General features: G+C 42.5%; 1 protein-coding gene and 1 long non-coding RNA gene across 5 annotated transcripts; both read left to right on the top strand.

Moving 5' to 3' along the window:
• Nucleotides 1-163: 163 nt before the first annotated feature.
• LOC113576156 (uncharacterized) lies at nt 164-1,389 on the top strand. Its single transcript, XR_003410474.3, has 4 exons — nt 164-334; nt 543-601; nt 707-790; nt 1,063-1,389. It is a non-coding gene; the product is annotated as an uncharacterized LOC113576156 (long non-coding RNA).
• A 3,244-nt stretch (nt 1,390-4,633) lies between these two features.
• Nucleotides 4,634-13,904, top strand: skilb (SKI-like proto-oncogene b). 4 transcript variants are annotated; one of them, XM_027008106.3, is made up of 8 exons: nt 4,637-4,836; nt 6,303-7,609; nt 10,014-10,091; nt 10,188-10,276; nt 10,594-10,787; nt 10,903-11,117; nt 11,244-11,429; nt 11,799-13,904. In XM_027008106.3, exons 2-8 carry the CDS (start codon nt 6,437-6,439, stop codon nt 12,006-12,008), a joined length of 2,145 nt encoding a protein of 714 aa, XP_026863907.2. In that variant the 5' UTR covers nt 4,637-4,836; nt 6,303-6,436; the 3' UTR covers nt 12,009-13,904. The 4 variants fall into 4 exon arrangements, with proteins under 4 accessions (XP_081574312.1, XP_081574323.1, XP_026863907.2 ...); XM_081718186.1 differs by having other exon boundaries at nt 4,634-4,836; nt 10,903-11,429; XM_081718190.1 differs by lacking the exon at nt 4,637-4,836 and adding an exon at nt 5,431-5,559 and having other exon boundaries at nt 10,903-11,429.
• Nucleotides 13,905-14,007: the final 103 nt, after the last annotated feature.

The following is a 14,007-nucleotide window of genomic DNA, read 5'->3' as shown; positions in this document are numbered from 1 at the left end:
TGGCTAATTTTCGCGAAATGGCAACCACGAGAATTATCAAGACACAATTTAAGACCTAATTTAATCCCCAAAGAATGACTACGACAGCGAGGACAGCTGAAACAAACACGCAGCGTCGAGAGTTTAGCTGCTGGAAGAAGGGTATCAAGTTGCCCTCCATGTTACCATGACAACATACGCAAATCTGTTACAGCAGAGTTAGACGCAGCGTTTCAGAATGTAAGGTGATGGCGAAGTCAACTGCGACTTCAACAAAATCCAGAAGTCCAACATCTGGGCTTGCGAAACTGCAATTGCCACAAGCGCAACCGAAGGCACCCGTTGATAAACAAAGGTAGGAATTACTGCGATACATCTGGTCGGCTATGCTGTTGGTCGTGTGCTGCAAAGCTGCAACCCACATGGTAACTGCGCTGAACTATTCCAGCGTAGCCTGGCCGTGTGCATTGGCCAAACAAACATTTATATCGCTTGTCCTTTGCACACTAGTTGTCTATCTGGGTGCTACAATAAAATAACAGCCAGTGTGTTTCCTTTGACAGCCATAAAGGGTTTACAGTTTTTACTCCAAACCCCAATAAAAGAAAAGATATTCAGAAAAGTGAGTTATTTTAAGCGCAGCTACATTTTATATCGAGTGTAAGTAGTTTCTTTAAGTGCTGCAGTTTCATAACCACTAGAACGTCCCATTGACCTGCGATTATAGAAGCCGAAGCAGAACTAGCAGCTCTAGAGGACTTTCCCTTGAGTCGGGCTATGGGCTATGTTTCCTTAACGCCTAGACCCGTAGGTAAGTCACGGCTGTTTAAAATAGTTAGTATTGTACACACACACACACACACACACACACACACACACACACACACACAAACACAGAGTATATTAAGTCCACTTGGTGGCGCTGCTACGCTTTTAATAGTCATTTAGATGGACTAATGCCTGACCAGCAAAGAGATGTGTCAGAAAATAATGAAACGCACATTGTGTATTATGTATTCAGACGATTTTATCCTTGGCGTCAGGAAAATATGGAGTGGATTATGTTTCTGTTCCAATTTTCAGGTGGACGCCTAACACTGGAGGAAGTCAGAATAAAACAGCAACAAGAGATGAAAATAAAAGATAACAAAAAACAGGGCCCGATTGACTTTCAGTGAAATACTAGTTTGAGTCCCTCTTCAGCTGATCGGATTTCTTAGGCCTTCCTTTGTTTTCCAGATGAAAAATGCTTTGAAAGCATGTCCCATAGTATATAGTATAAATAACCCAATAATCAGGTTTAATTGCAGCTTCCATAATTCAGATCCTTATGCTCAGTGTGTACACTAATATAACATTTTTTTAACCTAAATTGCAATAAAATATTATTTTGAATCTTTTAAAAATAAATATGACTTATTTCCCCTCTGTCTCAGAAGTAATGTTGACTTTGTTTACTGTATTGTAAAGTTGTTAATGGTTACCGTATTTGTACTTTATCATTTAAACGTCCATTGTATAAAACTTTAACAACTTTAAATGTATTGCTTATTTTTGAGAAGACATACATCATGCAGTACTGCAATTCAAATTCACACAGTAGCCAAATATTCCTATACTTGTGTAAAATAATGAAAACTCACTTTTCTTACATGCCTGGCGTATGTTGCACAATCCAATCTGAGTATGCCAAAGAAAAAACACAATAACAAAAGATGTACTATTACTGCGTTATTACAAATGAGCAGTGTGTTACTGAGTTTCATTCATTCCGTTATATCATGCTGTTCAAAGCACACTGTAGTGTTTCTCATCTGTTCCCTAGCAACAACGTCTTCTCTCTCTTCTTTGTTTTGTCCTCCGTGTATATTCTGAGAGCCGTCTACTTTGAAGTTTCCAAAAATACAAACTGGTCTCCTGCTGCCTGGGAGAGAGACTGAGAGCTGTGCATATAACAGGATGAACGTGGAAAACAGAGGGAGCAGCCGGGGATGACCAGCTAGATATTTCCTTAGTGTTTTTTAGGCTTACATTTCCTTAACACACCATCGCTCCCTACCAAGCAGTAGTACTTAGCCATAATCTATGGAGTCAGTTGTGAATGTTTGGACAATGCTACCATAAGACCGTGTTGTTGATGACTTAAACAAAATAAAGATATTAAAATCTCACCAGAACGGACAAGATTCTGATCTGCATTTAATGCTACTTTGTAGAATGACAGTACAACAATGACTCATTCCCACATTTGAGGAAGACTCGTTTTGCCAGGGTGTGCCTGCATGTTCGTCTCTGCCTGTTTGGGTCACAGCCCAGTTACTGACCCCCCCCCCACACAACTTCTTTAAGTAAATACAGACTTACACATAGTCTATAAATATTAGACAAGGGCCATTATCACTCAGTGACACAGTCAACCATTTGTTTAGCACTATAAAAGCATGAGAACCAGGAAAAGGCATTGAAGTAGTGGAAGCCATGGAGATTCCAATATCGCAGAAAAAAATGTCAAAACCATATATACACACTCTAACACTCAGCACTCAGGAGTAAATCAACCTCTAAAGATGTTTGTTTGCTAAAGAAGTGTTAAGAATTAGGGTCACTTGCCAGCAGCTTTGCCATGAAAGTAAAATCAATCTGGAACTATGATCATTTATTTATACATCCCCACAATTTAGATACAGCCAGTTCTCCATTTGCATAAGCTCTCTTTGTGTGAATACCAGCAGTTCAAGAGAAACGCTACTATCTTTCTTAACAATAAAATGGCAAATGGTGTCCCCAGGAACTTCACACCTTGGATAGTTATTGACCCTACTGACTGAGATCACTACTGACCTGCCCTCAGATCCAAACTTAATTGTCTGTAGGTTCATACTCTTTACTGCTGAGCAGAACTTTTTCAAGAGACATTCATAACTGAGGAGTTTCAATTTTAAAAGTTGGAAGAAAAAGAAAGAATATGTTAATATGGAAATTAAAGTTAGAATACATTTTTATTTAGAGACCAGCCTTAACTATATGTCTATTGCTTCTTTTCCTTCCTCTCCTTTTAAATTAATAAATCGTAACTAAAACTTTAAACTCCCAGGAACTGAGGGGTTCAGACTCCCATTCCTCAATCTTGTAACCATATAATTATTTTTATAGTAGTTTCACTGGAGTTACTGATTATTTTAGTATTTACTGCATAATATATGCCTGAAGATTAATAACTAAATACACAGATAGATTGTGATGTACAAAGCAGAAAAAAAAGGTTCTTTGAAATTTTTTTTGAAAGTCCAGAATATTGTATGTTCATTTGTCACAGAGCTAAGTAGCAGCACATACTGTGTTTCAAGTTTCAAGTTTGGTTTATTTGTCACATACATAGCCATACACTGTATAACTCACAGTGAAATGGTTGATAACTCGCAGTGAAATGGTTGATAACTCGCAGTGAAATGGTTGTGTGCAAACATATACTGTATAATATAACATCCTGGTTTTTGTTATGTAAATATATGGTTCTGAAGAGCACAATGTAAATTCTGACGGTCAAAACATTTTAATAGGACTATTAATAAAGACAGCTTGTCAGTGCATGTCTGGAACTGTAGCCAGTACATATAGGCTACTTCCGGTGTAAGATCTGCAGCACATGGAAGCGTAATAAAGTCTGTATAATCTGGATGGGCCAGCACACAGGTGTTTCCTCATGCTGCTTTTGAGTCACCATGCCCTAGACAGACCAGGGCGGAAGCCTATATTAGACGTGCGGCATAGAAATGCAAAGCCTGACGCAAATTAGCACTATTTGCATTATGCTAACAGAGAATCAGACAAAAGAGAATGCAAATGCTTGCCTGGTTTGAGTTTCATAAGACAAACACAGACAGTCCAGTAGATAGAGTAGCCAAAATGAGACATGATATACAAAAGTACGTAGCTGGAATATCCATGTGGGAGCATAACTTGGGGGTGTCATAACAGTGTAATAGTTTAGTTTGGTTTTTGAGTCAGATTTCTTCATGCTTCATAACATAATATGTGTGAAGTAATTATACACTGCTAGAAGAAGAAAGAAAGCAAACAACAGTATAGTCCAGGTTGAGGAAGATTTGTTTACACCTGGAAACTGAAACACACTATAGGTGGCATATCCTGACATCTTAGCCCAGTAGAGTAATCTTAAATTTTGGTTAATTAGGCCTACTTACATCCATCCTAAGGTCAATGCAGGGGAAATGCCAGTAGTTTCAACTAATGTCTTTAAATCTAAAACATTTTAAATAACTTACAGAATCACTCATCGAGTTATTACAAATTATTGCATTACAGTGTCCTAGCGAAGTCCTTAAAGTAACGTCTATCTAAACCTTTGTTGCGTTATAAGTATCAACGGACCAGGGCTCTTCGATTGCAGTACATTAGCCTACCAGCTGTTCTGTTAATTCGTTGATTCATTCGTCGGTTTGGCTTGTCACGTCAATGAACGACAAGAGCAACAAACTGTCATTAAAAAGTTACAACGCAGGTGCTTATCTGCCAGATGTAAACCCCAGTCTGCGAGACAGACTTCCTCTTTGCTAAACTCTGCCGTCTAGCCGTGGCGTGCTCGGTTCCTGAGGTAGGATATGGTCTGGTGACGTAGCTTGTCGGGCTGCGGATTGACGTCGCTGGTCTATCACCACGAAGTGCTCGTCTCGGCGGTGAGGAGAGAGCGACGGCGACTCGAATGCAGCAGACGGTAAACACCCTGCCACCAAGAGAAGATAGGCTACGATTGTTCCACGATTATTCTTCGCTTACTGGTGAAGGGCATCGTCTTAAATTAAGGGACCATTGTTTTTAATGTTTCATCTTAAAGAGGTACGGTACGATTTTTTTTTTCTTACTGAATGCATCGATGGTTCGCAGTTTTAATTTGATAGCGTTAACATTTGTCGGCGTATGGGGGTTCATTTCGTTGTGTAACGCATTTAAGAATCGTTTGTGTTGTGACCACACCATTTACGTGGTGTAACCTAAATAGACTCGTCGCAAGTGTGACAGAATAGTAGCCTATAGCCGTCTTAAAGATGAAATGTAGCTTAGGTATTTTATCTGAAACAAGTTCAAAGGGCAGTTTACGTCGGCTACAAAAGGTGTCTGTTGGAGAATTGACACGCTAATGGAAACATTTGGTTAGTGGGCTGCGTGCGATTGTAATCCTGCTGCCTACAGTAGGCTGGTTACAGCGGGCTTGGCATACCGTATTTTAAGGTTGCAGTAAGTGGTTAGAGAGAAAATATGTATTTTTCCCTTACACGGCAGTTAATGTTTTCTTTACATTATTGAATGAATAACTTTTCGTGGCTTCACGGTTTGTTGTGAAATGCAGACAGGGCTCGGGTAGCGAGTATGGGGGTAGTCCCGTAAAGGTCTGTGGAGTGGTGAATGTCATTACCACAGCGGAGGGGGGAGGGGAGAGCCATAGTGAGGAAGCTCGAGTTGTAGGCGGGGGCGGATTGTCTGTCACTTCCAGCTACATTTGCGTGACTCATTTCTGAATCTTAAAAGATAGGGTACCGAGAGGGCTTCTTTACAACGAAGGTAGTTATTTTTGTTTGCTTGTTGTTGTTGTTGTTTTTTAATTTTTATTTCACTTTATTTATTTATTTATTTATTTTTTTAACATGTATGTTGTAAAAAAGATTAGAAGCATGACAGATGATGTTTTCTGTATCCAAGCACCGCGCAGTAAATGGGATGGCCTTCACTTTCCGTAACATTTTATAGTAGGCTACCGTTTACTCAGAATGTTGACTGTGGTTTTTATTTTTCGGTTTAACTTGGGCAGAGCTAGCTATTGAGGTTCTTATTGTCGAGGAAGGGGTTATGAATCGACAGAAATACAGTAACCTCGACACAAGTTTAGAGCAGAATGTGCTGCAGTTTCGCTTTGGAATTGCGTAGAGGACATGACCATTGCAACGTGGAGCCGACAGCACAAACGCACTAATCCAGGCTAGAACTAGAAATTCCGTCAACATAATGGATGGACATGTTGGTAAAATGCTTGTTACTACAGTGATTAGGCTGTCTGACAGTAGTAAATCCTATCAATGATTTTCGGTATTTAGGACAGGGAAACTTGGGATGGACAAGCGCAATATATTAAAATTTTGCTTCATATATTCATGATAGATGGCATTGTTTAATATAAAATCTTAACATCTAAATGTAAAAATGTGTGATTTCTAACATTAATTTCTTTACTAAATAATTTACCTACAATAACTGATATGTGATATGTAATATGAGTTTACTGAGTTCAAGTTACTGATTTTTTTCAGAGATCAAGAAGCCTGATGTACAGATGACGACAATGCTTCTCATCTTATAAAAAATAAAAAATACTGTTCCTGAGTGGCAGACAGTGAACCTTGTGTTACTGAAAATCGCTTATTGATATCTCAGTCATTGTAATATGGCTATGGTCCAGAATAACCGTCCTCACCCTGACAAGGACCAGGCTCTCCTTCGAGTGCCACTGAAGAGGCTGATGCGAGAGCGACCAGTAGACACCACACCAATAAAAAAACGTGTAATGGCTGCCCTTAACCTGTCGTGCAAAAAACTCTCAGAGTCGTCGATTTCATCGTCGCCTTCCTCATCGTCAAAGCTGCCCATTGTAAAGACTGAGCATGTGGACAAAGACTCCATGTATCTGGGCTGTGGCCATGATGCTGGCTATCAGCAGGACTCTAAGCTAAAATGTGGAAGGGACAGTGCCCTGGACCTGAGCCCGGCTCTCAGACACACTCTGGCCCAGTTCACTCTGAGCAGCCAGTGTTCTTTGGGTGGACCAGCCGCCTTCGCTGGCCATCTTGGCACGGACAGGCTCGTCCCGTTGCTCACCCAGGGCAGCGTGACGGGAGGGCCCCTGCTGGTGCCTCCAGACAGCTCGACGGAGCTCGCCCTGTGCGCCCTGCAGGGCGAGTCCATCTCATGCTTCTCGGTGGGGGGGGAGCTGCGGCTCTGCCTCCCCCAGGTGCTGAACACCGTGCTGCGCAACTTCTCCCTGCAGCAGATCAACTCAGTGTGCGACCAGCTCTACGTCTACTGCTCCCGCTGTGACGGTGCCCAGCTGCATGTCCTCAAGGCTGTGGGTGTCCTCCCACCCGGCGCCCCCTCCTGTGGCCTCATCACGCTCACTGATGCCCAGCGCCTCTGCAATACCCTGCTCAACCCAGGCGATGCCGCCCTGACTGAGCCCCCCAAGGACCGCACAGAAGAGGAAGAGGAGGAACAGGAGAGTGAAGAGGGCAGTGGCTTGTGGGTGGAGCATCAGTGCCTGGGCAAGTGCCAGGGCCTGTTCGAGCCACGCCTCTACGTGGGGCCCAGCGCACCATGCATCCGCTGCTCACAGTGCCGCCGCCTGTTCTGCCCTGAGCGCTTCGTCATGCACTCGCACCGGCAGCCTGATAAGCGCACGTGTCACTGGGGCTTCGACTCGGCCAAGTGGCCCCGCTACCTGCAGCTCGGGCGTCGCTACCATGGCACGGCGGAGGAGACCAAGCTGCAGTCGCTGCTGGAGGTGCTGAAGATGAAGTTTCACAGCCTCCTGCCAGAGACAAAGCAGCCTTACCAGCCACATCTGGTAAGAGTTTCTCGCTGTTTCCTCGGCCTGTTGGGGAAAAGAGTGCTTATTAGGAAATATGCTTAGATTTAAGGTTTTTTCAATGCCAGACATGTTCGCTTGCTCAATCCTGCGTTTAGAAGCCTGTGACCCATATGCTTCAGGTAAGTACATGCATTTAAAACCAACAGGGAGATAAAGCAGTTTACATTGGTTACTAATGTATGTGATTAGTAACTAATGTAATGTAATGTAATGATGGTAAGGAACTACAAGTAAATGTTAATATTATGAGAAACCTTTTATAAGTAATATCTATTTGCGAGAATTGTGTCAATAATCTTCCTCTAGAAACAAGCAGAGGTGGCTGTTTTTTGTAGCATAGGAATAGGATGTGTCTGAGGGGATGGCGCTTGTCTCCAAAACCAGCTGTAAAAAGGTTTTGAATCAAGAGTAAACAGCAAACCTGACTTATACTGGGTGTATGGTAGGAGAGACACCCCCCACCGCCCCCAGAGGAAGCCACAGGACACAGTTCATCCAGGGTCGCCTGGCCCACAAGCTCCAACTGACAGTCTGCACAAACAGTAGGAACCACAGCAACAGGGCAGAGAAACAGAGAAAAGAGAGAGGGAGAGGGAGGGGAGTGAGTGGGAGGGAGAGAGAGGGAGGTAAAGAGAGATGAGGAAAGAATGGCAGACAGAGAACACAAGAGAGGCCAGGGCAGTTCGTCACATGTGCCTATAACCTGCCATTCTCTCATCGTGAGCACAGCACTCACCTCACAGGACCTCCTTCCCAGCCAATGAAAGCACAGACCCCCTGCTCCAGCCTCTCTGGTAGCCAATGGACTTTAAGAACATTCAGTCAATTCCCAGCTCATTATATAATAGTTAGTCTGAGACTCAACAACAGTGGCCAGTGACTGTGGTTCTGGGAATATGCCGGTGTTCTCAGGACACTGACATGACTGCTAGTTTTAATTATTTATTAAATTTGGATGGATCACATGATGGTGTTATTATAATGACATAACAACCTTGACAGAAAAAAAACAAATTGTTTTTCATTTAGCCATACTACAACCTCAGTATTAAATACGCATAATGAAATATAATCAGAGCAGACAAGTGACCTTTGGACTTGGGTTGCTGCCACAGTGTAGAAAAGATTGATTGAAGGCACCTATTAATAGCCATTATTAACCTTTTCTAAGATAAGACAAAGAATCAGTTGTATTTTTGACACAAATACCAGCACCACTATGATAAAAGGTGGAAATGTTAAATGTATAAATAAATAAACAACCAGGTAAAGAAATAATATTATTACATATTCCTTTTTAAAAATAATATCTACATAAGAAATGTTAGTATTTTCTTTGTATCTTTTGAAAAGCCTTACAAGTGCCATAGGCTTTTTGTATAGATTCACATTTCAGATTGCTTCTTGCAAGTAAGCTGCGCACTAGAGACAGAGACACAACCTGCAGTGAAGTGAAGTTGAGACCGTAGCCCCAAGGATTATTGATCAGGCCCAGAGGCAGGTCTGGCGCGACGGAACTATTTCAGCCAGGTCACCACCAAGCCCTGTCAGTGTGCTGGTGCAAGGGGATGACTGGAGTTTCTCACGTCACATGTTGTAAATAACAGTGTGGAGCCCTCACTGCAAAGGCCACGTGACAGCTTCCAGACATGCACACACACACACACACACACACACACACACACACACATACGCACGCACACGCACGCACGCACACACGCACGCACACACACACACACACACACACACACACACACACACACACACACACACACACACACACACACACACACACCCCAGAGTCGTCTGGAGTCTTCATGCATGACTTCACACATAAATAATGGTTTGCAGCCAAAAATATTCAAACCTGCAATGTCTGTTAGGTTTCCAGGAGACGTGAGCTAAATCATTCCGTTTGTCTTTGGGTGATAGTGATCTGAATGTCTGCTAGATTGTGTTGGCAGATATAACTATGGTAAGGGCAAAACATCAGCTGTTGTAATTATTGTGCATGTAATAGGAATCTCAGTTCATTGTCCCATGGCATTCAGAAAAGTGCCATTTTGGTCCCCAGACAAAAAGGTGTGCCGCAGTGTTTCCCTATGGTCTTCTGAATGCATCGTGATGCCTGGTGCATTTCATTAAACTACATTATCCTCCTGCCTGCTTTTGTAAGGCACAACCACCCCAGCCTCCCCGGTGCGGTCTCGTTCATACATGCCTTCCTGGCTGCCATTTGAAAGACAGAACTGCGGGGCCACCATGAGCCCAGCCTGCCCATAAGGAAGTGTTCAGAGCTTTCAGTTAATCCCCCCCTCCCCCGCTCTCCTATGCTGAGCTGGGCAGCACTGACACACTATCCCGTGTTGGTGTGCCGCAGGAGGTTGTGGAAGCAGACGAAGGATTAAATCTCTGTTCTGGGAAGGGGAAGCTGTGTGAAAGCAGCTCAGAGGGAAAGGTAAGGCAGCCGCCTGTAATAAGCACTGTCTGCACATGTCACCAGGTCATAGCCACAAAACCTGACCAACAGGTTCTTTTGGTCTTTTCCACACAGGTAGTTCCTTTGCCTGCCTATGCGTTCGACCCATGTCTGCTCAACAGTGTGAAGGATGACCCTGGCCACCTTGACCTCATGTGGCGAAGGTACTTGTTTAAGTTAATTAACTTGTTTAATAATAAAAACTTGTATATATACAACACTTTTCTCAGACTCAAGGTCACTGTTTATAAGCATTCACATGGAGATATGGATTTACATTTATTTAATGACTAATAAATTAGTGTTGACCCATTAAGATTGTAATGCTGCTTTGCGGTAGGAGTAAGTTTACTGTCACTGTCACTAGTGCAGCTTATTCACAAAATTAGATTTTTAAATTTATACCAAAATATCACTTCCACACTGGAAACAATTAGCAGTTAGCAGTAGTACTGATGGTTCTTCTTGTATCCTTCTCCAGCTGGTACCTTTACATGCATGATAAGCTGACTAGTCCCAGCATTCAGACTTCGGTCTGCGTTGCTGGGAAAGGCGTGGAGACGCTGAGAGCTGAGATGCCAGGCAGCCTGCTCAACCATGGAGACAGCCAGACAGGCAGCGAGAGGCTGAGCCAGGACGGGAGAGAGCCTTGTCCCAAGACATCTGCAACTGCAGGTCCGTCATCACACGCCCGTCGTCACACGTGAATCCGTGTGTGGGCTCATGGCTCATGTGATTTGGCTCTGGGCTGTTTCTTGAAGCCATGTTTCCTCCCCCCCGGTTTTAACAGGGTCGAGAAAAATAAGCTGCTCCACCAGCCGATCTCAACGTGACAGTCCAGATGAGTGGCCGAGGGTTTCCACGGAAACGGCCGTGCGTGAGAAGCCTTGCGGTGGCGGTCTGGAGGAGAACAAGGATGGCATGGTGGCGGAGGTGCTTCAGTTGTACAATGTGCAGCACGAGAAGCTCCAGACAACGCTCCGCAGACAGCTGCAGCTGGAGAAGGTTTGCCTTGTACCACATTTATCCTCCAACCACGGCCTCCCAAACTCAGCACCTCATACAAACCTAGTCCGAGAGAGTAAAACACCTGAGCTTGACCCCAGCACCCGCCTCTCTTGCTTGGAACAGGAGCTGCAAGCTCTGCGCAGGGATGAGGTGGTGGAGCAGCGCCACCCACAGGCTGAGACGGAGGAGGCGCCAGTGGCACATGGCCAGCAGCTGGAGGAAGTGAAGAAGGAGCAAAGACAGCAGGGCTGCAGTTGCAAAGAGCAGCGAGGAGGCGAGCGACAGCGGGAGAACCGATACGCTGCACAGGTGGGGTTACCACTGCCACCACTGAGCCCTGCTGTCCACTAGGGCTGGACACAGAGAACCACTGCGAAGAATATGCTTATGTTACGTAATGAGAATGTGCTCTGCTGGAAAGTTTTTTAAGCATTTCATGAATAGCAGTGTTGTGCAGGATTGAGCTACGGACTGATGAATACTGGCTTTACTCTATACGAGCAGCTTTGGTCTAAAGGGAGTTCCACCAAGAAATCCTGTTTCTCAGTGCTGAAAAGGAGAAAGTGCTGCCCCCTACTGGATCCCCTTTCAAGCAATGAACTTTCTTTTAGCGTTTGTCCTGACATATCCCTGACACTCTGTGTGTGTGTGCGCCGTTTTGTTTGCGTGTATGTGTAGATATCAGAGTTGCGTCAGAGGCTGGACCGTGCTGAGGAGGACCGGGAGGAGTTGCAGGAGGAGCTCCGCCGAGAGAGGGAGGCCCGGGAGAAGCTGGAGCGCACCATTGCTGAGCTCAAACAGCAAATGAAGGAGTCTGTGCCCATGTCGACACTGGACAGCCCCCTCTCAAACTCCTCAAGTGATGTGCTGATATCCCTGGTGCCATAGTTTAGTCTCCAGACCAGTTAACTGCAGAACATCATAATGACTCGAGTTTTATTTTGGGACACTCTCTCGGCCTTGGAATTTTAGAGCCAAATTACGTTTTTATTGTAGCTGAAGACAGCCAAAGCCTTAAATCTCATTGACTTCGGTAAGGCTTTTATTAATAAAACATTACTGTTCAGTTACATACTTCTCAATGTGCAGACAAATACAACAGTATCCTTGGGCTAAATATTTGTTCTGCAATATAAATTTAATCAAGTAGAGCATTTACTGCCTTGTTATTTTTGGTACATCATTCACATCACATACATACGTGCCCTCTGTGTGGGGGATCAATATCAGAATTCCGCCCTTTGTGTGGGGGATCAATATCAGAATTCCGCCCTCTGCGTGGGAGTCTACATCAGAATCTTATAACCTGCACACGTAGACTCTGCACCATTTATTAGTCAGTGCAATGACTACTGGAAAAAAGAATTTCAGAATTTTAATTGTTGCAAATTTATAATGTGATAAATTGTTTATAAAAGTATTTATTGTTTTATTGTTAAATGTTACGTGAGCAGGCCTGTGTAAAATTATACATACTTAAAGGTACACTAAGTAATATGATTTTACTGCTTCACCTGTAACCATATAGGCCTGGTAACTGGCAAGCTGCTCGTATTACCATAGGACTTGCTGTGACATAGGGATAAGAGGTAACGTTCAGGATTGTCAAGCCCAGTGTACACGTAAAACATTTTCCCAGCTTACAGAATTTATGGGGTCCTGTAAAGCTTGCCATTGTGTAACATTCCAAACCTATGACCATTAAGTACCACCATTTTTTTCTTAATATCATTTTGTATTAAGAAAAAAAAAATTGTCTATTTTTAATGGAACTTTTTACTTAGTGTACCTTTAAGATTTTTTTTTTGCTAGATGCATCTTTTATGTATGTATACACAGTTTGAATGTACAATATGTATGCATGTATGTTTGCTAAAATATATGGATATATTAACCATGTTTACACCATGTTATGAGTTATGAAAAAATGAATTATGTATATAAATGTTTTGTAAACCATTTCTTATGAATGTTGTAAATCCTGATACTTTCTGTTTATACTGCTACATTTCATTTTGAACTTTTAACAAATTAACAAGTTTATGTTGGTAAAATCAAAAGGTATAATACTCTTCGCATTCTCACATTAATTATAATCATGGGAAATCATATTAATTACTATATAATTGTGTCATGAGTTTAGATAAACAGTGTTACTTTAAATATGCCGTGAGAGCAACATGATCATATATCATATATGAGAATTAATTGATTTTTTTCCCAATTTATTTGGATTGTAAGCTCTCTCATTGACAATCAGAAGGGATATCTTTAATTCCTTGAACATAAACACTTAAAGATGAGCTGATGAAATTGTTGCTACCTCAGATGAATATATAAGCTATGTATTTGTGTTTCATACAATATGTACTGAAGGAAATGAAGATGGAATATTTTGGCAGTCAGATATAATTACCTCTGTGCTGTTTCTATGCTGCTTTATGGACTAAGTGTTATTGGCTTTTTTTCATCGGAGCTGAGTGAGATTTGCATGCATAATATTAAACACACAAAAGAGGTTTGCCTTTATACATATACTAAGTATTTCTTTAACCATCTTTCACTGTCAGACGTTATTTTAGAGTTACACTGTCATGTGTGCCGTTATATTGGTTTTCTTCTTAATGCCATTGTTTGTGTTTCTATAGTAATTCCCACTCTTGTCCTACCTCCACCTGTGATTGACACTTTGTATCACCCTAAACATTGTGTATGTCAGTTCATCACGACTGAAATACTAATTTATCATAGGGGTTAAAAAATAAAATATATTGGTACACTTGACCGAATCATTATTTTCCACAGCCACGTAACCAAGCCTTTGTGAAGGTATCGCGCTCACCATTGTAATACCCTAATAGTGGGATATTTTCTAGACAGTATATGT

The sequence above is a fragment of the Electrophorus electricus genome, chromosome 1, assembly GCF_041902795.1.
Source record: "Electrophorus electricus isolate QZ-2024a chromosome 1, ASM4190279v1, whole genome shotgun sequence".
NCBI lineage: Eukaryota > Metazoa > Chordata > Actinopteri > Gymnotiformes > Gymnotidae > Electrophorus > Electrophorus electricus.
Note: the sequence above shows the minus strand (reverse complement) of the source record. Positions and strands in the feature narration are given on the sequence as shown.